The sequence below is a fragment of the Sinohyriopsis cumingii genome, chromosome 10, assembly GCF_028554795.1.
Source record: "Sinohyriopsis cumingii isolate HCF-2022 chromosome 10, ASM2855479v2, whole genome shotgun sequence".
Lineage (NCBI taxonomy): Eukaryota > Metazoa > Mollusca > Bivalvia > Unionida > Unionidae > Sinohyriopsis > Sinohyriopsis cumingii.
Window position 1 is genome coordinate 54,433,072 of NC_142970.1, and position 22,590 is coordinate 54,455,661.

Here is a 22,590-nt window from a genome sequence, read left to right on the forward strand (position 1 = left end):
CCTAGGAGTTGCAAATGTATGAAATCCTCTTGTTGGGTAGTTTTACTAACAGGCTTTACAGCAGGGCCTTCCATTAGATTTAAATGTGGCAGGTAAGTTGACAAAGTAGGGTGGGGGGTTGGGGGGACCTACCCCAATGGGGATAATTCATTTTTTTTTAAAGTAGCATGGTGTAAAGTAAAAGTAGATGGGCTGATAAGGAATCCATTGAATTTACAGACTAAAGGTTGAGACATTTGTTTTTAAGAGAAAAATGAAAGAAGGAAACAATACAACAGATATTTTAATATGACTTTAATGTTTATTTTCTAGATTTAATTAAGATTATGAATCAGAATCAGTCTCCAACTCCACTGTAAAGTTTATCTATTACTTCTTCTGCTCAGGCACCTGCAAATTAAAACAAAATTGTAATGCTTAAATAAAGTCATATCATCTCAGCACTAGTTACATATGCAGAAGTCATGTTAATCAGCATTAAAAAAATGTATGAAATTTTCTTCACTGCACTTGTGCTTCCCTTACTATCGTTAAGCCATGATACTAGATAACTTTGCACTTACTTATCATTTCTGGCAAGTGGATGGTGCAATCAATTTGCACAAAGATGAATTTATTTCATCCAAATATTTCATGTGAATAAAAATTCCAAATGGAGGCACTTGTCCGATCAGACAAGATATATGCATATTGTAGTTAGCTGGACTCTAGCTTTGATAGTCCTGGGCAATAGGATAAGCTGATTTTGTTATCAGTTTAGAAATACATCCGCTTTGCAAATACTATGCTTTAAAAGACGAAACTGATTCCAATATTGATGAAATAAGAGTCATTTGGATTACCTTGTTTTTTATCATTCTGCGTTGGTTGGGTACATAGTTGAGGGTCTCTGATATGGTCTCTTCCATTCCATTTGCCTTTGCTTTGCCATTAGTTTTCAAGCAGGCTTCTGCAAGAGTAATACAATGTTTTAAAAAAGTTTCACAACAAAGGATGCATTGCATTTTTCTAAATGCCAGCAATAATCAATGGAATATTTTTAAAACATGTACTTTGAAATGTGGTCTCAAGTTACTTTATCAATTCATTTAAAAATCTCTGGCAAGTCACAGAAAAACACAATTTAAATCAAGCCATACTTACTTATCAAAACCTGACATATCACAAGCTCTTGAAATGCTTTTTTCCCTTTACGTCCCTTTGGACTATACTCTGGCCAGTCTTTTTGTTTTAAGCTTTTCATCATCCTGCAGACACTATCCCCAATTGTAAACCTGCCAAGGGAGCTCAAGTAGCATATCTGAAAATAATAATAATAATAATATTACTATTTTTTGATTTTGATATTATTATTAGTAGTAGTATTTCATGATCGATGTGACAAAATATGCTTGTATATAGTTATTTTTTGCCATGGTTTTGCAAGCAAATTTAATTTCTCTAACTTGAAAAAAATTTGATAACATTAACTATGAAACACAATGTACTAATAGCAATTATAAACCAAATTAACCACCGTGAATCTGTTAACTTCATAAATGACATTCACTCAAGGATTGAATTAAAGTAGCCACATAATATGTAATAGTGTATATGTAGTAAAATACCTGTTACATGTTCATCTCTAAACATGTTTTGGCCTACATCCGTAAGACAAAACAGCCGACCACTACATGTTCACCCCACCCCCAAAAATAATTATACAGGCACTGCAGAACTTGCATAATGCATATTGAGGTTCACAACAGCAAATAAAGGTTATAACAGTTTTTTTAAATAGAAAATAAAGCCCCAATTTACCATCTTCTTGGAGAGTTTGGGATTCTCCTCCAACCTCTGGCAAAGGCCCTCTAGTTCCTCCACTGAATCACATGGCATTGCAAGAATTTCTTCTCTATATTCTGTGTCTGGGCCTTGTGTATGAACTTGGAGGGCCAGCTGCTCCAACAAATTCTCAATATTTGTGTCCAGTTTCATAAGTACATTGAACTGGAAATCTGTAACAGATTTGTGATGAAATTAGTTTTGAAAGATCAAGATCATTATTATAAACTCCTTAAAAAGATCTGTACAGTGAACATGGGTTTAACAATGAAATATATTTATGGAATGAAATACATGGTTTTTGTACAGTTTATATGAAAACTTTTCCCATAATCCTTTATTTTTTTATTCCCAGGATATGTTGTTTCACTGCTGGTGTCTGTAAAGTCTGCATTCAATGTAGATGGTTTAGGCATCTGACTTACACAAGACAATGGTATACATCAGAAAGAAAAATAAAAAAAAACAATGGAATGATGAACAGTTGACACATCAATGAAAAACAATTCATTGTTTATTTGCACAAATAAGTCTTGAACAGTATGTTTTATGACCTATAATTTAATTAATTAACATCTCACAATGTTCTGAAATAACAGTATCTAAGCTACAAGAGCTTGTGCTTTCATGTCATAATCTTCCATTTTGCAAACAAATTTTGATGTTGAATCAATGTATATGACCTTAGCATTGAACACTAACATTCAAAATGTCTACAAGATGACAAGACTATTATCAACTGAAGTGACAACAAACCAATGAGTTTTACGTGCATTGAACATAAGCATTTTTAAATGCTACAAAATGTGTTTTTAGTGTATGGCCACAAATTACCCAACATTTTGTCAAACATAAAACAGTTCTACTACCTTAGATGAGAATTAAATTCATAAATACAGTGTATAATTGACCTACTCGTATTTAGAGAGCTGTAAATGAAATAAGAGATTATATAAAAGTCAACACCTGTAGTATTTGTTTCATTATTCTATAATGTACATTTTTTTTCCATCCTCAATACTTACTACTTGCAGAGGAACTGGCAGAAAGAAATCTTTATATTCTCCACTCCAGAGTGGATGGGGATGGTGATGGTGTTGTCCTTCTGGATGCAGCTAAGAGTATAAAGATTATCACTACTCCTTAATTGCAGTAAAAAAGAAACAAAGAAATCAGACCGGATTTTTTGGCATGTAAACAAAATGCATACTGGTTGCAATGACCACTGTATATAAAGCAGTGATACAATATATCACAAAATGCATTCTTTTTTAACAAAACATCTAATCTCATATATACAGCATCATGAGTAAGTAAGTACTCTTAAACACATCTTATTAAACAGACAGAAAAATGATGAAATTTATACATACTTTTGATAAAGAATTTCCAATTGTGGCATGGTATAAAAGCAATTGATAAAAAATAAAAAGAGACCAGATAAACTAAATAGAACATACCAGCAGGATAAGAGGAAATCTTGGAGTCTGCAAAATACTCTCCATTTCAGGACGTTTTGGATGAGATGGCTGACCAGAAAGGTTTCCACTTGAGATTTCATCTTTTTCCAGTTCTTCATTTTCATCTGAAATGTCAATGAGAACTTGTAAATACTGTACGAGTCCTTGAATACACTGACTCCTTGTGACATACAGGGTTTGCAGAACAATCGCTAGCAATATTCACCACTTTTAAATCCAGCTGGTGAATTTTCACCATGAAATCCATCCGAATGCAGTGAGTAATCCTGGATTAAAGACAAAATAGTGTACAGAAATGTGCAATAAATTAGTCAAGCTCCAGACAAAACAAAGATATGATTTATCTCTGATTCATAATGACTTTTCTTGTGCTACACATTTTACCAATGCAAATTACATTGAATTTTGTAAATTAAATGGTACAATTAAGATATGTATGTCAAAAGATTACTAATCTTCAGCTTTCCAATTAATGCTAAACACAAGTATCATGTCATGTATTTAGTCTCTCACCACCAATAAATGCATTTTTAAGTAATCATCCTAGAGTGCACCAAAGTCATGTGAACTTGATCCAATTCCAACATTACTGCTGCTTGAGTGCTTAGATCCAGTATTGCCTTCACTAACTGATGTTATTAATACCTCTCTCTCATCAGCATAATTTCCATCATTTTTCAAAACTCCCATTGTAAAACCTCTGCTGAAGAAACTAACACTACACCATAAGGATTTAAAGAACTACTGCCCGGTTTCTAATCTCCAATTCATATAAAAAATCTTACAAAAGGTTGTTCAATCCCAGCTTGCATCTTGTCTGAATTCAAACAGTCTTTTTAGCAATGTACAATCTGCATATCGCCCTTGCCACAGGACACAAATTGTGTCTGCAAATAGATTACACTCCAGCCCAGTTGATCTATGTTGTGGTGTTGCACAGGGGTCTGTTCTTGGACCTGTTCTCTACACTCTATACACTCAGCTGCTCTCAAGTGTCATAGATCATCATCCAGTGTCTCACCAATTGTACACTGATGACACCCAAATATACAAATCTAGCCACCCAACTGAAGTTGATGCTACCATCCAAGGTGTAGAGATGTGCATTTCTGATGTGAAATCATGGATGACTTGTAACAAGCTGCAGATGAATGATGATAAAACTGAGGCCATTCTGATTACAACACAAAGACTTTCTCATTCACATCCTTTACCTCACACAATAAATATCAGCAACACCAACATTAAATTCACACAATCAGTACAAAACCTAGGTGTTACTCTGGACAGTACTCTCACATTGCACCAACATGTCATGAACATATGCAAGGCTGCATATCTTGAGCTGAGACGCATCAGCTCCATTCTCAGATATCTTTCAGTTGATGCCACTAAAACACTTGTGTGTTCATTACTACTTTCAAGACTGGACTATGGTAACTCAATTCTGTCTGGTTCATCTTAATATCTACTGCAGAGACTTCAAAAAGTTCAAAACATAGCTGCTTGGATCATACTTAGAGTACCACAATCAGAGCACACCTCCCCGCTGCTCTGTACCCAACACTGGCTATCCATTCGATCCAGAATCGAACACAACATTAGTTCTCTGTGCTACGTTTCACTGACAGACTCTAGTCCAACATACCTATCCGACCTCACCTATGTGTACACACAAGCAAGATACTTACACTCCTCTTCCGACAATCATATACTCATTATTCTCACTATGAAAACAGAGTCACATGGACAGCATTCTTTTGCATACCAGGGCCCAGCAACATGGAATGAATTGCCCACTGAACTTAGACACAAAGACGCAGTGATCCCATTCAAGAGTGCTCTCAAAACTACTTATTCTGACTGCAAAAACAAACTTAATGACTTAATAATGTTAACTACCTTAAATATTCTCAGCATGTTTTTTATGTTTTCTAATTTCATGGTGTTTGTTTTTGTAATCATATCATTGTGTATGTTTTTATGTTGTCTAATGTTGCAAAGCGCTTAGAGCTTCTAAAGATTAGGCGCTATGCAAAGTCCTCATTATTATTATTATTATATTTAGCTTGGATGAATATTTTTTAAATCAGTGGCCATAACTAAAACAATGGGATTTTGTTTTATGATCATAAAAGTATGTTGGACACCATCCATGATGTACAATGCTGTCTGACATTTCTATGCACCTAAGGTTTCCATCTCAAATATTAAAGCAAAATGCATACCAAATTTGACAGATTGACGAAAAAAAAAAGGCAATGCTTACCATTTGAAAAGAGGCAATTGTCACTAGAATATTCTATTCAAAATGATATTAATTTTGGACACAGGGGATACCACCCCCATGTTTTCCTGACTCATGATATGTCGGCCTATTCTGTGCACAGCTTTAAAAGATGTAATGTTTATCCATCGAGCTATAGAAATGAAATACATTTACTGTAGACTGTTTCTGTCAGCAGTTAAGTTGAGTAATTAGGTCAGGTTTATAGCTAGTTTACAAAATTCAATGTAGAATGCCAATAAATGACAAGATATATTTTTGCAAACTAAAGTGATCTTGAAAAAAGATTAGTAAAGTTTAACATTTTATAAAAAATAAGCTATTATGTGGAAAAGAAACAACAATGAAATAGGATGCAATGTGTTTACGTCTAGTTTTGGAAGGTACCGTCTCTAAGGTACCGTCATAATTGTACCGTAGTTTAATGGGTGGAAAGGCCATTGAAAGGTAAGGGCAGTGCGGAGACCATCGAGTATGTTCCAGAATAGCTGAATCTTTGTAGATACATAGATCCATTCGTAACTTCAGTCCGCAAGCGAAACACTGTACTTCGTATCCCAATCCTGACTCAGGTCCGAAGTAGACAAATCCTGTTCTAGCTAAAACATACGAAGAAGGTAATCCTTCCCTATCCTGTAGGCCATTTTTTGAAACATGTCCAATCGACGGGCACAATCAGAATAGTCAGGTAAGAAGACTGGAAAATGGTAGGGTTTGAACTTGGAGTTCTCGCTTGGAGTTGACCAATAACGTCTTTCTGCATTGTCCGGTCCCTTGAGGAGGAGAGACGTGGGTCATGTCCAGTGTGGCTTTTCCATCGGTGATGTCAAACTGGTCATTAGATTGTTGCACGTGTTGAATCTTGTCCATGACTTTGGAAGTGGTCAATTCTGCAGGGCTGCTAAACTCGATCCAAACAGGGGATTTCAAGCCGTCATGTTGTATGGAAAGTCTCAAGCGATCATCTTCTTTGGGTTGACATTGTCGCTTGAGTGTGGTGAGCAAAGAATCCCACATGTCGGTGATGAACCCTTCTGCTTTCTCTAACAGTACTTCAGACTTGAAATCTTTAAACTTCACTGTGTATTTGTAAGCCGTAGTTCTAAATTTTCTAGAGGGACGTTTTTCCGTCTCTCGAATGTCATAGTACTATTCAGGGTTGACTAAGGGTGGTAAACTTTGTTTAGAGGGTTTGGATTCTGGTTCACTCATGTCCTCTTCAAAATCACTGGCATGAATTTGTGCCAAGACTTCAGCCCTGGTACGAGGCGATAGATCACGTTTCTGCCTCTTACTTTCTTCTTCTTTCTTCTCATATGAATTGGATCATTTCATCTCGATAGCAAAAAGTCAAATGACTAAAGTTTAAACACCATGGACTAATTTATAGTCATAGTAGACCAGCGTATATAAAGGGTATGTGTCTTGTCCTTTCACTATTCATTTCACTCTCAAACTGAGCACAACGATGGAAGAGACTACCAAGATCGAACGTTTCATCAGAGCTTTGCGAGGGGTCATTAGAAAATTCTCTTCAGACCAGCCGAGGGACTACTCTCCTTCCTTTCAAGATAAAAGTCAAGATACTTGCTATATCTGTCAGAAGAAAGGGCATTGGTCTTCAGAGTGTCCAGACCGTCAAAAAAGAAAAAAAAGGGGTTAGAAGAGACAAAAGTCAAGATACCTGTTATTATTGTCAAGAAAAAGGACATTGGTCACCACACTGCCCAAAAAAGAAACAAGAGGAGTCAGAAGAAGAGAGGGATTCTTCAGAGGAAGAGGAAGAAGAAGAGGAAGAAAACAGACAGGTGAAGAAAAAGAAACAGAAGAAGAAAAGAAGGGAAGAAAGTGAGGAGGAAGAGGAGGAAAAGACTATGACGGTGAAGAAATTAAAAAAACAGAGAGTGAACAATGAGACAGAATAAGTCTATGAACTTTTTAAAGTGCTCTGTTGTGAATTGTGAATTGTAAATATTTATAAAAGAATAAATTAATTATAAAAGGTAAGTGTCTTTGGGTTTTGATTTTAAAATAAGAACCTACACTCACGTACACTCATACACAGACAGGTACTATTGGGTAAAATGATTTTTTTTAGTTATTGGCAATTGAAAGTCTATCTCTTTTCGAGAGACGTGGATGGCCCTGAAAAGGGCCTTTTTTGGTGTAAGGGGTGAGTTTAAACAATCAACTTTAACTGTCTTAAGCTTTGCCACGGCCAAGGCCTAATTCTGGACTGCGTACTGTTGATGATGATTTCGTTGAAATCACTAAGGGTGGTGCGGTAGGCGTAGTCACAGGGTTGGAGTGTTTAGCTTGGGAAGGTCGTATTCTCTTCAGCCGTAATAAAGAAGTCTGATACATTTGTTTCAGACTTCTTAACTCCGCTAAAATGTCTAACAGTACCGTGACCGTTTGATTTTGACACCCTTGTTTCTTTGCTGCTGCTTCTTCTTGTTGTTGTTTTTTTCTTACCTCTTCTTCTTGCTGCTGTTGCTGTAGGAGAAAAGCTTGTTCCGCTTCCTTTTGCTGTTGTATAAATTTCTCCAATTCTTCTTTCTGTCTCTGTCTAAAATTTTCCATGTGCGGTAATGAAGGAGAAGGTGACGAAGGTTCAGGAACAAATTCTTGCAAGGTAAAAAAATCCACAAAATCCCAATTCACCTCTTCTGAAAGTAAGTCTGGGTTCCCTTGGGTAGTCTCCACCATCAGTGCACCCCAATTGATCGTTTTCTGAGTTTCCGTCATGTTGAAAAACTGTCGCTTAGATTGACTGCGCACAGGCGCTAGCGAATCTATATAGACTATGTGACGTCACAGACTGCTCTCTTCGGATTGGACGTGGGCTGACTGAATTTTGTAACGTGTGTTTGGATTGGTCAACAAACTCAATCCATTTCAATCCTTCCTCTCCCTATAAATAAGTACAGTTCACTGCATTCCTTCACCTGTTACTCAGCACCCCAACATGTGGACCGACGTACAATCTTCAACGCTTGTGTCTTCGATGATGTTCCGGACGGACATACCAATGTATGTCCGATCCAACTGGACAGTTATCCACAGGACAGACACCAGCCTGTGGATGCGAAGAATCTTATGTGGAGCATCAAGGATGCCTCAAAAGAGTCTTAATCTATGGTCCTGCAGTCAGGCGCAGCCTAAGGTCAAGAAGATGTCACAGATGCCCTTTATGTTAAGGGTATATTAACATAAAACCAAAGGCCCTTTTCAGGGTCATTCCTATCTCTCGAAAAGATCTTGACTTTCAATTGCCTACCCCTTTTTTTATTTTTTTGTTTAAAAAAATAATAAAAAAATAGAGACCCCTCCCTGTTTCAATTTTCGCCTGTTCCATTTTCATAGACCCATCAGGTCGGGACCTTATTAAAATAGGGTCCCGACCCTGTTCCATTTCCCCTAGTCCCAAGACAGTCCCACGATTTATTCCCCATGTTCAATTTCCCTTGTCCCTAGAATGAATAGTTTTTTTTCTTTCTCCCATGTTAAATTCCCCTTGTCCCTAGAATGGATATTTTTTTTTCTCCCATGTTAAATTACATAGTCCCCAGAGTGGATATACCCTTTTTAACATGGAAGTTCCCTAGTCCCTAGACCGTCCCTATTCACTACTACCATTGTCATTACCAGCCTGAAACCCAATTTAATGCCATTTGTATAAATTCATTTCAATTAAATAATTGAAGTGTAAAGTCAAGCAAGTATTCTGTTTGCAGATTTTACATTTTAGATATTATAGTAAAGTCATATTTTCTCTTGTTTAGTAAATTTTATTGCAACTGGTTCCAAAATAGTAAATCTTATTTAATGTTCATTCACCAGAATAGGTATTAATACAATCCCGAATTAACTGTATGGTACTAAAATATACCCTGATCTTGTGTGAGATTGTAATATACAGAACTATACCTCAAGACAACAATAATATATTGAATTTATATTATATCAAGACTGTCATGGTTATGAACTCCAACTTTATTCAGGTTTTTTCATAATAAATGATCATCTTGTGCTATGGTTGAAAAGAAATCAAAGTTCAGTTTAACTCCATTCTCTCCACATTTGTCAGTTGTTAAGAGGCATACTCATCCTCAGTGTTATAGTAAAATGTAATCTTATTTGGATCAATCTTGGTGGTGTAATATATGAATGGAGAAAGAATATTATCATCCAGATTGAAATATGTTTTATTCAGACTCTACTAAAATTTTTAGTTGGATATGGGTTACGGAGCCTGATGTGTACGAACAAAGCAATGTGTACCATGACCTTTTTAATTTAACATTTTAAACTCCTGCAGAAGAAAGAGATTTTTTAGATCCATTAAACTGTATTAACAAAAACATTTCTTCAGTATGATTTTCCTTTACTTAGTATTGACAAAACTCATATTTTAAAGTTGTTGTTTTTTTGTGTTTGGTTTGGCCTTTTATGGTAAACCAACACAAGTAAGTTATTTAGTGCCAAGGCACTTTAAGCATAGTGCCTTGCCCAAGGACACACCATGGTAGCTAACCCAGGTTGGTCTGATGGTAGAATTTGAACCTACCTTATTTCACAGGTCCAGAAAGCTAACCACTGAGCCACTACATCTCCCCATCTTATAGTGGAATGCTGGTATACTTTATGATCAAGAAGGATGGGTTGGGGTATGCATGTTGCATCTGAAAAAAGTGATGGAATTTTTGTTTACATAATATTTTAGTCATACAATATGAATCATTTTCTATAGATCTAAGATGTATCAGATCAAGTTAAGAAAAATCATATATTCTGTTTCCTGGGAATGTACTAAAATTCACTGTTATTGTTTGATTTTTTGGTAGTAAGCTTACTTGGTATTTTTTTCTTTTTAACTTGAATACCTAATTTGTTAACATCCTATTCTAAATCTTCATAGTTCTGTCTATTAAGTGACAACTGTTGATACATGTAGGGAAGTTTCTGTTTATATCTTTTGATTTTTGTGATTCTGGAAGTTGCAGTATTTGTTGTTGTATTATTCACCATTTCAGTAATTTAATGAATGCAGAGTATACTGCTCTATAAATGAAATTTAAGTGAAAATAATGTAAAAGTATGTTTCACTGCAAATATAAATTGTTTAAAATAATATATCATTTATCATATGACTATTCAATTGTGGTAACTAGTATTCCATCCAATATCTATATATTAAAATATGTCTTTTCATACAGCTGGTGATCATTTAGATACAAGTCCAATTGAACATAATCAAATTATCAATGCAGGTGTTTTTATTAGTAGTAGTATTGCAAGTATAAGTGTTAGTATTAAGATTTCATATACAGGTATGATAAGTGTATCATAATGTTTAAATGATGCTCCTTGTTACAACATAAAATATGTTCATTGAAACAAATGGTTCACTGGTAAATTGGCAGCAAAGGTCTTCACTGAATTATGTTGCATAAACTATTTTACAATAAAACATATATGATGCATCTCAATTATGATGAATGTGAGGAGGAGGATTAATAATAATGCAATTTAAGTTATCTTCATAACATAAGTTCTAGCAGATGTGTAATTTTTATGTGGTTCATCATCAGTTTGAAACTGGTCTATGATTTCTGGATCTGGACATATCTGGTCCCCTGCTGTTGTGCTGCTATGGTCTTTACAGTTCATTAGGATATCAGTTACACTTGGTTTACATTTAGAACCCCATGGGATAGAATGCCCAGTTTGAAACTGAGAGAATGGTTAATTATCCATAATATAACTCCTGCAGTTATTATTAGGTTTGATATCAAGGTCTTTCTTTAAAAGCTTTTCAACTCAGGTTCTGTTCTACCATACAGATAAATAAAGTCAAATTCAAGGCTTTCAGATTTGTCCAGTTTGTTTCATGTGTTGCGGCAGACAGACTGTATATTGCCACTGTACCATATAAATATCAGTGCTTAGTCTGCTCTCAGTTGCTGTGGTTTGATTAGTTACAAGTGTCATCACATGTGACTAATTATTGACCAATGTAATGAAACTTGTATAATTAGAAGGCTGGACATATTACACAATTCATTTTACTATATGTTCTCTACATTTGTTTCTCAGTACTGACCTTTCCACTGTGTGACAATCAATGCAAATCATATGTTAATCTAAAATACCTTCAAAGATGACTTCACGGTGAAGTTCTTGTCAAAGGTTGACGTGCTCTTTTTTTAGATCATTGACTGTCAACATAACAGCATGTAACCAGAACACGTATTTCACTTCTGGATCATCACCAAGGCCTTATTACTAATGTGCACTGTCGCCAAAATACATACAGACAACAACACCTTGAGCTCATATTATCAAGAATAAACAGTTACCTTTAACTCCCTACCAAAAATGCATAAATAAAACTCTTCTATCACCACCAAAATGAGAGAGGAAAAAATGTTCTAAAAATAGACTAGAACTACATTCGTGGGTACTGAACTGGAAGTATTAATTGTGATGTAATTCCTGACAGGCTCCATGTTTTACGCCAATTTTAGTCAAACTTTTATATTTGCATGCTATACCTATTTCAACTTTATACATGAAGTCTTTTTGAATTTCCTTGCAAGGAAAACATGTGACACCTGTCAGAAAGTATGTAGTGCTGGTGTTCCACAGCGTGCAAGTTCTGGTCCAAGTGCTCTTGAGAAACCAAAACTAAATTTGCTATATCTTCCTTAATTATAGGAATTTTTCAATGCAGTAAAAACCTAATTGTGATACAAGATAAGCCCTGTCTGAAAATATGTTTGAAAATTACAAATGTTGATAAATTCAGTTTTAATGGCAAATTAAATAAACATTTAAATTTTAAAAACTAAATTTTATTGAAAACTTAAATTTTCATACAAGTTTTAAAACACAGTTTGACAAATTTTAGACAGAAAAGTTGATTAATGAATGATATTTAAAACAAATGGTAGTTTGGGTCTGTATAACTGATAACATTTTCCCCAGGGGTAGTGAAGCATCATAGCTCATAGTGATTTTGGCAGCAAACCGCATGTCCAGATGCATATAGGTGTACACACTGAAGAAACACTGACAGGTGCTATGTTCCACATTTATTGTGTCAGGTACTTAGGCAGTTGTTTCCATAACTAATAGCACATTCAGATTTAAAGTTCTAATGGGACCACTACCATGTTTTATAGCAAAAATGCATTCCATTTCAATGTCGATAACAACAAAAGGTGGCAATGGGATAGGAAAATAGTTTCTAGGGAGGTTCTACCTTACTGAAAAATGGTGCTGATCTCTCTCATGAAAACCTAAGCCATGTCTTTGAGGTGCCATATATCAGTGTGGTGATATGAACTAATCTTGGTCACTTATGGCAGTACACTGCACATGCCCTTATGAAACCATGCTATTACCACCAGACTACTCAGGAGAGCTTCCAAGCTGATCCAACTCTAACACTTTGTTCCAGATACCAGGCTAGACCTGAAAAGATACAATATGTTTCACTTAATTCTAGAAAACAGTAAGATCTATGTAAATGAAGTTAAAATGTGTTAGATATGGTGATTTCAAATTAACATTAAGGTTGCAAGCATGGGGGAAAATATTAAACTTGACAGAGTGACACTCAGAAATGTGAAGCAATGGCCATGTATTAAAGTGTTAAATTCATCCTAAAAGTATATGAGGTTTCTAGAAGCACATTTAGCCATTTACAAGTTAAATAACTAATCAGGTAGACTATGTATCATAAAGTTTAAGGCAATGTTGGGGTGGTGAGGTTTGATCATTGGTGTAAACATTATTACATACCAGTATACAGGAAAGTCAAGTGACAATGTACTAAATTAGAATGTGTTACTATAAGCATTCTTATTCATGAGGGAAATAACAATTTTGGATATTGCAAGTGAATACAGCCAATTGTGGTCATACAAAACAACTATAAGCACCAATAAATCCTATATCATCAGCTAAATGTGAAATTCTCATCCCCAAAACTTGTAAACAAGGATGGAAATTTGCTTATGTGGGACATATACAATGTACTTGTTAAGATCAAATGTGCAAACATAATTCAAATGATCTATTTGAACATTTATATGGTATTTTGAAGAGTGTTGGTTACCAATTATTAAGCTCATTGATTGAGTGGAATCAGATATCAGCTGATGTTTCAATACCGCACTCTGTCAAAGTACTAAATTGAAATATGTTACCATACATAGGCATATTCATGATGAAAATAACATTTTGGGATATTTTCAGTGCACATAGCCATACATGTGCTTTACAGGTTCACTATAGGTACAATGTCAGCCTATATGATGTACTGAATGTGAACTTTTGATCCCAAACATTCTAAAATGGATGGATATTTGTACATGTGGGATATGTAACCATGTACAAAGTTAAATTCAAATAATTTGCTTGAATGCTTCTTATGTAATCTTTAGAGTGTCAGTTAACAAATAGTATTAGTAATTAATAATGCATAAAGCAAGATGGATCATTAGAATTCCCATAACATCATATAGGCCACAATGCCGCACTACACCAATAATATCTTAACCTAACTGAACAATGAAATGGAATGCATTTTGTATTCAACTTACATCATTTTGCTTTTTTCTTAAATCCAAGGGTAAATATACCTGGGGGAAGCATATTTTATCCCTTTGACCTGTATTTCATTCTCAGACAGCTTAAAATGATTTAGTACAGAACTTGAGTAGGTTCTAGTATAAAGTTTTCATCGCTGTCCTCTCACTAAATACCTTATAACTATGTTTATAAAGAATTACTGAAGGCTATACAAGCAGATGTTTGTTACTCAGAAAGTGACCCCATCGTAAACACATAAATTAACTGATTGGACCCCTAATAAATAGTCTGAATGGCCAATACAAATTATAATTTTGTCTTCATGTATTTTTAATGAAGGTCTCATTTTGACTACAAAGATATTTTCTCTGACAAAATGTGACAAAAATCCAACATTGGAGCTTCTATATGGTGTAGGAATACATACATGCTGATAACATTTAATATGATTCCCAAAAATATTATATATGTGCATTTGAGGGGTTTTATAATTATTTTTTTTAATTTTTTTAAAATTTTATTAAAATTTTTAAAATAAAAATTAAGTTTTTACTTTTAATTTCATTTTTATATTTTAAAAGTCAATATACATGACATATTAAAATTTCATGTGTCAATCATTAATAATAAAGATTTTATACCAATTTAAACTTTGATTTAGTACTGCCCTGACAGGACATAGTACACAATTAATTTTACTATATGTTCTCTACATTTGTTTCTCAGTACTGACCTTTCCACTGTGTGACAATCAATGCAAATCATATGTTAATCTAAAATACCTTCAAAGATGACTTCACGGTGAAGTTCTTGTCAAAGGTTGATGTGCTCTTTTTTTAGATCATTGACTGTCAACATAACAGCATGTAACCAGAACACGTATTTCACTTCCGGATCATCACCAAGGCCTTATTACTCACTGTGCACTGTCGCCAAAATACATACAGACAACAACACCCTGAGCTCATATTATCAAGAATAAACAGTTACCTTTAAATCCCTACCAAAAATGCATAAATAAAACTCTTCTATCACCACCAAAATGAGAGAGGAAAAAATGTTCTAAAAATAGACTAGAACTACATTCGTGGGTACTGAACTGGAAGTATTAATTGTGATGTAATTCCTGGCTGTATTTAAAAACTCTAAAGATCTTAAATGTGTGCTAGAGGGTAGGGTTAGCAGTTATACTCCCAATTATGTTTGTGATGAGCAAAAGCAGCTGCACAAATTTGAGCTTTTAGTTTGGTTCTGGTAGGGTCAAAGGATGCAGGTACATTTTACATTCATTTTTTACTAGAAATAGCTATTTTCAATATTTTTCTGTGACAAGGCAACTAAAAGAATCAGTATGTGCCTTATGCATGAATAAAGTTCACTAGTACTATAACAAATTAGCATACTTTTCATCACCCCTCTACCATCAAGAATTTTTTATATTTACCTCTGTAGCAGACACAAATAAAAGTCGGCAGCTCATTTGCAGACTAAGTTACGCATATGATCTCCAATGCTCATCTAACTGTGACAGGCAGTCACCAACAAGCCAACCTATTTCCATGCCTAACTCAAAGTAAATCTGAACCACATTATAGATTTAGCTTATGTGTAAATTTATAAATGCTAGGCTTGTGATAATTAGGTTCATGCCTTCTACCTTAAAAATTAGAGGGATGTCAAAATACGAAACTATCCAGTGAGACCTATGATGTTAATTTTAATCCCTATGGGATTTGTGACATAAAAAACCCAAATGCTTTATGTATTAGAAGGTAACTAATGGGGGCAGGATCTGCAGTGAATCAATGGTTAGTATGCTAGACTCCTGATAAAAATGTTTGTGTTAAAATCCTGTTATCAAGTCAACCAGGTTACCTACTGCAATGTACCCTTGCCTTACTCCAATTCCCTCAGTACTCGGTAAACAACTAGTGTTGCTGTACATAACAAAACCAGTCCATATTGATTTTACATATTTTACTAAATCCTGACAAAAATAATTCACTAAATAAAGAATGATTAATATGTGATGGTCTCGCATGTAATCAAACTCTTCCAAGCTTTTAATGATATGAACCGATTTATAAATGTTTATCAAATTTGCATGAAAAACTATTTCTTATTTGTCATCAAATATGTTCAATGTTTTGATCATATAAGCATTTCTGCTACATTTGATCAAAATAATCTTTTTGTCAGAAATAGAGCCCTTATAGTATTTGCAAAGTCAACCAATCTGATGCAGAATTTGAGTTTAATATGAATGAATATTTTTTTTACAAAATTGCTCTTTTGCTATATCTTGATGAGATAAATCTATTCACCAAGTCTGATAAAATTAATGAGAAATAGTTTTAAGAGCAGTAGCAAGAATGGCTAGTGAGATGTAGAACCACCACATTATATGCATAGATTTTGCTTATAGCCTCAGACATACAAGCAAATAATTAAACAAGTCAGATCTAAATTGGATCATAAACACTGTTGTGCAAATCATAAGAAACTCTGCCAATCAGATGCAAGGTCACTTCACTACCATACCTTTATCACACTCATAATAAGCATCATTGTGAAACTTGACTATATAAGCCCAATGGCCAAGCATGATCAAACTTGAATCAGCAGTAGTGGTTATAACCTCATGTATTTGTATGCATTTTCACTTCTTCAATCTAGATCTCATTTATATAAGCATGTATTCTAAGTTTAGTAAAAACTGCACTACATGTATAAATATTGCATGCGGTGGTAACATACTCAGATGAAAGATCACCTTATTATTATTAATGGTTAACACTCATCAAACTTCAAGGACAACTTAATGATTTTAGCCTATATTGTGGAAGTATGGCTTTTAGGCTGGTTAAAAAACTCAACTAATCTTATACATGATCACATGTATATACTTGGATTTTGCTCATTATTAGATTTATCCAAGATGTTGATTTAAGCCCAAAACCAAGTTTTATATAAACAATTTGATCAGAACTATGGACTCCAAAGTAGCTAATTTCTTACTGTTGAAAGACAGAAAGGGATGTGAAATAAATAACACACACTGGACCATTACATAAACCCACTTAGCCTTTTGACCAGTTGAGATAAAATATCAACAATATGTTAAATAAGATTGATAAATTATGTTTTCTCACATTACCTCTAGCCCTTTTCAACATGGATGGTATTTTTCTTCCACATATGTCAGCTCTTAATTAGTGGCCCTTTCCCATCATGAATGTTGTAGGTGAAACTCTCAGAATTAGGCTTTTTAATTTATATCTGAAGAAGAAAAAAAACTATTGGTCTGCATATATCAATGTCACCATTTCTGTATTAGATTAAAATACCATATGTGTGTGTGTGTGTGTGTGTGTGTGTGTGTGTGTGTTAATTTTAGAATTTAAGCAAACTTGTCTCCATGTGTTTATTTTAAAACTGATGATGATAACACATAACAGGTTCAATGGATAAAATGTTATTTCTTACTTCTTACAACTGCTCATTATATCTGAATTTACATTCAATGTTTGTTTTAATTAACATATTTGGGATAATGGGCAAATTATTTATTTTGTAGTTTATCATTATATCATTTACCAATCTTTTATCATTCAAATATGTAAAATATAGTACCATTATACTGACTTCATATTCTATATGATATCCCAGCAATACATATTAAGCAGATAAGTGCAAATAAAAATGTTCAGAATGTAAAATTTACTCCAAGCTCAAAGAAGATCAGCAAAAGATAATATCCAACAAATTACCAAACAAAAAGCGAAGTTAACGCAGTTACCTTTATTATGATGTCTCCAACACCAACGGTACTGTACAGCTACGTCTTCTGAGTTTTACCGTCATCTTGTCTTTCAAACCAGAATTAATTTCTTGAGCTCTTACAAAATGAAGAAACTTTTAAATACTATAATTTAAGCAGCTTCTTTACATGCCATCAGATAAATTATGGCACAGTGTTATGTCTGTCAGCAAAACGCAACTTCACATTTGGACGGCGCGCTGTGTGAGCATCGCCGACACAGCAACTGACATGAATTCTCTATTAGCAGACAATGATTCGGAATAAATCCTTCGCAAATCTAACATTCTCGATTTTTCATAGTTCCACTTTTCATTGTTGCATCTGTTTGATTGTACAATTGCTAATGATGTTCAATGAATCAACTTCAATTCATCTGCTGTCTGAAATCCCGGTTCAGTTGGTATTTTCTTCCGCGCATGATGCCGTGTAAATAAAAGATACGGTCGACATTCGAAGTGGTTTAGGTTAATTTATTATTTTTCTTTATTAAGGTCATTTGCAGAAAGTGTTTCGCTAGGGTGAGAAAAAAAATATAACAAAAAGAAAACTTTCTTTTCCAACGCTAATACTGTATATATTTCAATTTGTGATTGATGCTATAAATAAAAAAAAATGATAATAAAGCATTTTAGCCCGTGGCTTCGGCACGGCACTCGTTTTTGTGGGTTTTTTAAAATGTTGTTAGTGTTGTTTTGGGGTTGTTTTTTGTGTGTGTGTACCACACTAAAAAACATACCAGGTATTAGGCCTAACGTAGGAAAAGAAATTATCCTCTATTTATTACTATTCTTACTGTCAAATGACGCAAAAGTGATCAAATTGCTATTAAGATTTTGTTTGTATAACACTTACCGCTCGTTTTCCTCGAGATAAAGCAGCCACTTCAAAATGATTATAAAATCTGTGACAGATGAAAAACGTGGTTTAAATAATTCGTAATCGCCTGCCTTAAAATACTGTAGGAATTTGCTAATGTATTTCATGGCCCTCGTTTGAATAGATAACAACGATCATGTATATCGACCAAAATTTGTATATTCCTGCCCACAATCATGTATTTTGTATTAAACCGTATATTACACGAGCGCTCTGTAGCAAACTCGGGGGGGGGGGGGGTCTCTATTATACCCAGAGGCGTAGCTATGATATTTTGCGCCCGGGGACGAACTATAAAATTGGCGCCCCAGCCCCCTCCCCGTATAATCACATTTTTGAATATTACCCTTGTTTACTTATTATAATGTAACGTTGTAAGCCTCATTTTGGCGCCCCTGTACCTTGGCGCCCGGGGAACATATGTACTCCCCTTCCACCCCACCCCCCACCCCCCAGCTACGCCTCTGATTATACCTGCTGTATCAGTTGAGAAATATATTGAACAGATCAGGCCCCAATACTCTCGCTCTGAAAAACATTAAAATAATTATATGCAGAATATCGGTAGGTCTCCCTCTTGCCGAAAATGTCAGCACCGTATATATTTTGCAAGTAATGTAATGGGTATAATAACACACACACACACACACACACACACACACACACACACACACACTTTTTGGGGAGTGGGGTGGGGGCAACGGACAGATGCCCCCATTTCCCCAAAAAAAATAAGAAGTATTTTATATTTGTGTATTTCCCCCTCAGATGTGTTCTACGTTTTATTAAAACAAAATTTTATATAAAAAATTTAGTTTTTAGAATTTTTGATGGGGTATTTATGTTTCCATAGTGTTATCTAAAGAGTTGTTCGTCCGAGTCTGGTTTCCCTCACCTTGCTCGAAGTTCCTTCCCTTGAAATGTTTTGTAACCTTTGCTATATGTCGCCTAGGTCTCAGTGTTTGCTATATGTAATGGTGTTATATTGTGTGTATGCTATATTTTCTTTATGTTTGAGACAGCAAGTATAGATCAAATATCTTTCCCAGTTGTATTTCTTCCTTTATGATGTTATATTGTATCTTTTAATTTGTTTTATGGTTTTCTAATTTTGACGATGGAATGGTGTACTATTTAGATTTTGTTTAAAAAAAATAATTTCCTATTTTATTATTCGAGTGATAATATGTGTCGTTCCTCATAATAGTCTTTAAAGATGTTGATAGGTAGGTTACGCTCGATCCAAGGTTCACGCTTCTTTATTCTCTATGTGTTTTTCCTGGGTCGCGTTAGGCCTCCTTTATTTAGTTTATCTGATTATGCTTTATTGAAAGATCCAAACGTATTTATGAGACCACATTATTCTATAGTGGTCAACCATGCAGTGCGGGAGAAGTTAGTAGGGTTTTAAACTAAGTGTTATACAGTATGTATTTGTGTCTTTATTTTGTCTGTTTATGTTCTACATTGGGTGTTTTCAAAGACTCATGATGGGCCTGTGCACTTCACTGAGCCCTGTGACTTAGCCCCATGATGTCATCGCCATTTACTTCCCCCTTATATTTTCCCTGTATCCCTTCCTATATATGTCTTTAGAATTTTCTTTCAGAGAAAGAAGAAAAAAAATTAAATTACAAAATTCTTTTATTTTTTTCTTTCTTCCTTTCTTCCCTTTTCTCTTTTAAAAAAAAAGTTATATGGGTTTCTTTGAAATATTTGAAATAGAATTTGAAATTTTCTTTGAAATATGGCTGTTGTGGGGTGCGAGGAGGGGGTATGGGTATGGCATCAGCTCGCAATTGCGCTACGCGACCCTTCGGTCTGTAATACCTATTCCTCCCTCCCCCTCTCTCCCCCAATTCCAACATCAATTGCGTTATATCAACCTGACGGTAAGTATCTATTCGTCGTAAGACGTATTGAGTTCTTGTTGTGGTTAATATTCTTATTTTTACCACGTATCTTATTTAAAAATCTTTATCACCTGTCCACAGGATATCATCGTAGTTACTATATAGTCTATACATTTTAGAACGATTTTGTTTTCGTAGTCTAAATCTATGAATAAAATGTTATTTTTGTTATACTTATATTTTTTGCAAATTTTCATTATTAACTTTATCCTATTATGTTTAGTTTTATCACATTGGACAATCGTATGTAGTTTGGTGAAGTTCGCTGTTTTACATAAAGGGCATTTCGGCATTATCCTCAGCATACGATGTTTGATTGTTTCTTCGCCTGTTAGCCAGGTGTTGTGCAGGTATTTAAAAATTATACTTTGTGTTTTGACAGATCATATTTTCCCCAATTTTTCCAATTTTTTGTCCAATTTACCCCCTCAGTTGTCCTGCTCTACTCTACATTTTATATTTTTGGTTACCTCCTCCCTAATCCAAGCGTGACTTTTACTTATTAAATTTTGCATAAATCTGTTTTGTCTCTATATTTTAAAATTAGTTCATATGTTTGCGTGTCACTTCGATTTTTTTATATTAATTTGTTATTTTTGTATATCTCTGGTCGGTTTCTCAAGGTGAAGCCGAACCAGTAGATGTACTGTGCTTCTCACGCTGTAGCCGGGTCTGAGTGCATTTTTTTTTTAATCTATTGATTATGTTAGTTAATTATAGTAGTAGAGGGCTCGGCAACCCCAAGCCCCCTCTACTTTTGGCCCTATATAATGTCTCTTTTTTTACATGATGCATTTTATGATTCCATATATAATCTATTATTTCGTTGTCTGTTTTGTTTAAAATTGTATTATCCATATCTATGGATTTAATTATGTAGTTAATATTTGAGTATAAATAAGTCTTGGCCACTTGGGCCCGCTCCATGATAGGTAATGGCGCCACGGCCAGATTTTCACATTTTCTCCTATTTTATTGATAATATGTTCATAATTTTCTACAGCTTCTTTTTTATTACCAAAGTAAACCCCTAGAGCCTTTACAGTGTCTCTCAGTAAGTGTGTGTGTGGGGGGGGGGGGCGATAATCCAGGGTGGTTGCCCCTCCAGTTAACTATTTTTAAGATTTCGTGCTTGTTGTGGTTTATTTTGGAACCCGATGCTTATAGCATTTCCCCTCTCTTATAAAGATGTTGCAATCATATGCATGTTAGAGCATTTTTTAATTCTTTTTTAGGTTTGGTATTTGTATGCCTTGTATAATCAGGGGCGGATTAAGGCTCACTGGTGCCCTAAGCACTGACAAATCTTGGTGCCCCCCTCTTTTCCACGTACACCTGAGAAGATAACCCTAGGGTGTATAATGATCAAGAAACAGAACATCATGATCAATTTGCACTAGTTGTATCATTTTATTTTTACAAATCTTCATTCTTTTTTCTTTCTTTCTTTTCACCCTTTTCTCAACTTTGTGGTGCCCCCTTTGGCCCTGGTGTCCTATGCACGTGCTTAGTCTGCTTAATGGTTAATACGCCCCTGCTTGTATATCTGGGTTGTTTCTTATCGTGTGACGTAGGATTTATATTGCCATTACGTATTCTAGCATTGATAGTGGACATCCTTGTATCACTGATCGTTGTATTTCAAATTCTTTCGTGCATTTCCCGTTTAATTATCCCAGTGTGTAGGATTTTGGTCCATTTTGGAAATTGGGTCCGAAACCAAATTTTTTAAAAACATTCTTTATACAGTTTTGTTCAAATCAGTCGAAAGCTTTCTCCTGGTCG

At 34.7% G+C, this 22,590-nt stretch overlaps 1 protein-coding gene across 5 annotated transcripts; it reads right to left on the bottom strand.

Annotated features, from left to right (window-relative positions):
• Positions 1 to 279: 279 nt before the first annotated feature.
• LOC149790178 (uncharacterized) lies at positions 280 to 18,823 on the bottom strand. 5 transcript variants are annotated; one of them, XM_089972167.1, is made up of 10 exons: positions 17,993 to 18,773; positions 17,346 to 17,472; positions 12,860 to 13,071; positions 10,163 to 10,277; positions 3,285 to 3,409; positions 2,850 to 2,939; positions 1,801 to 1,997; positions 1,144 to 1,300; positions 843 to 949; positions 280 to 390 (listed from the first exon to the last, which is right to left on the bottom strand). In XM_089972167.1, exons 7-10 carry the CDS (start codon positions 1,975 to 1,977, stop codon positions 370 to 372), a joined length of 462 nt encoding a protein of 153 aa, XP_089828293.1. In that variant the 5' UTR covers positions 1,978 to 1,997; positions 2,850 to 2,939; positions 3,285 to 3,409; positions 10,163 to 10,277; positions 12,860 to 13,071; positions 17,346 to 17,472; positions 17,993 to 18,773; the 3' UTR covers positions 280 to 369. The 5 variants fall into 5 exon arrangements, with proteins under 5 accessions (XP_089828293.1, XP_089828291.1, XP_089828292.1 ...); XM_089972165.1 differs by having other exon boundaries at positions 17,351 to 17,472; positions 17,993 to 18,457; XM_089972166.1 differs by having other exon boundaries at positions 12,865 to 13,071; positions 17,351 to 17,472; positions 17,993 to 18,456.
• Positions 18,824 to 22,590: the final 3,767 nt, after the last annotated feature.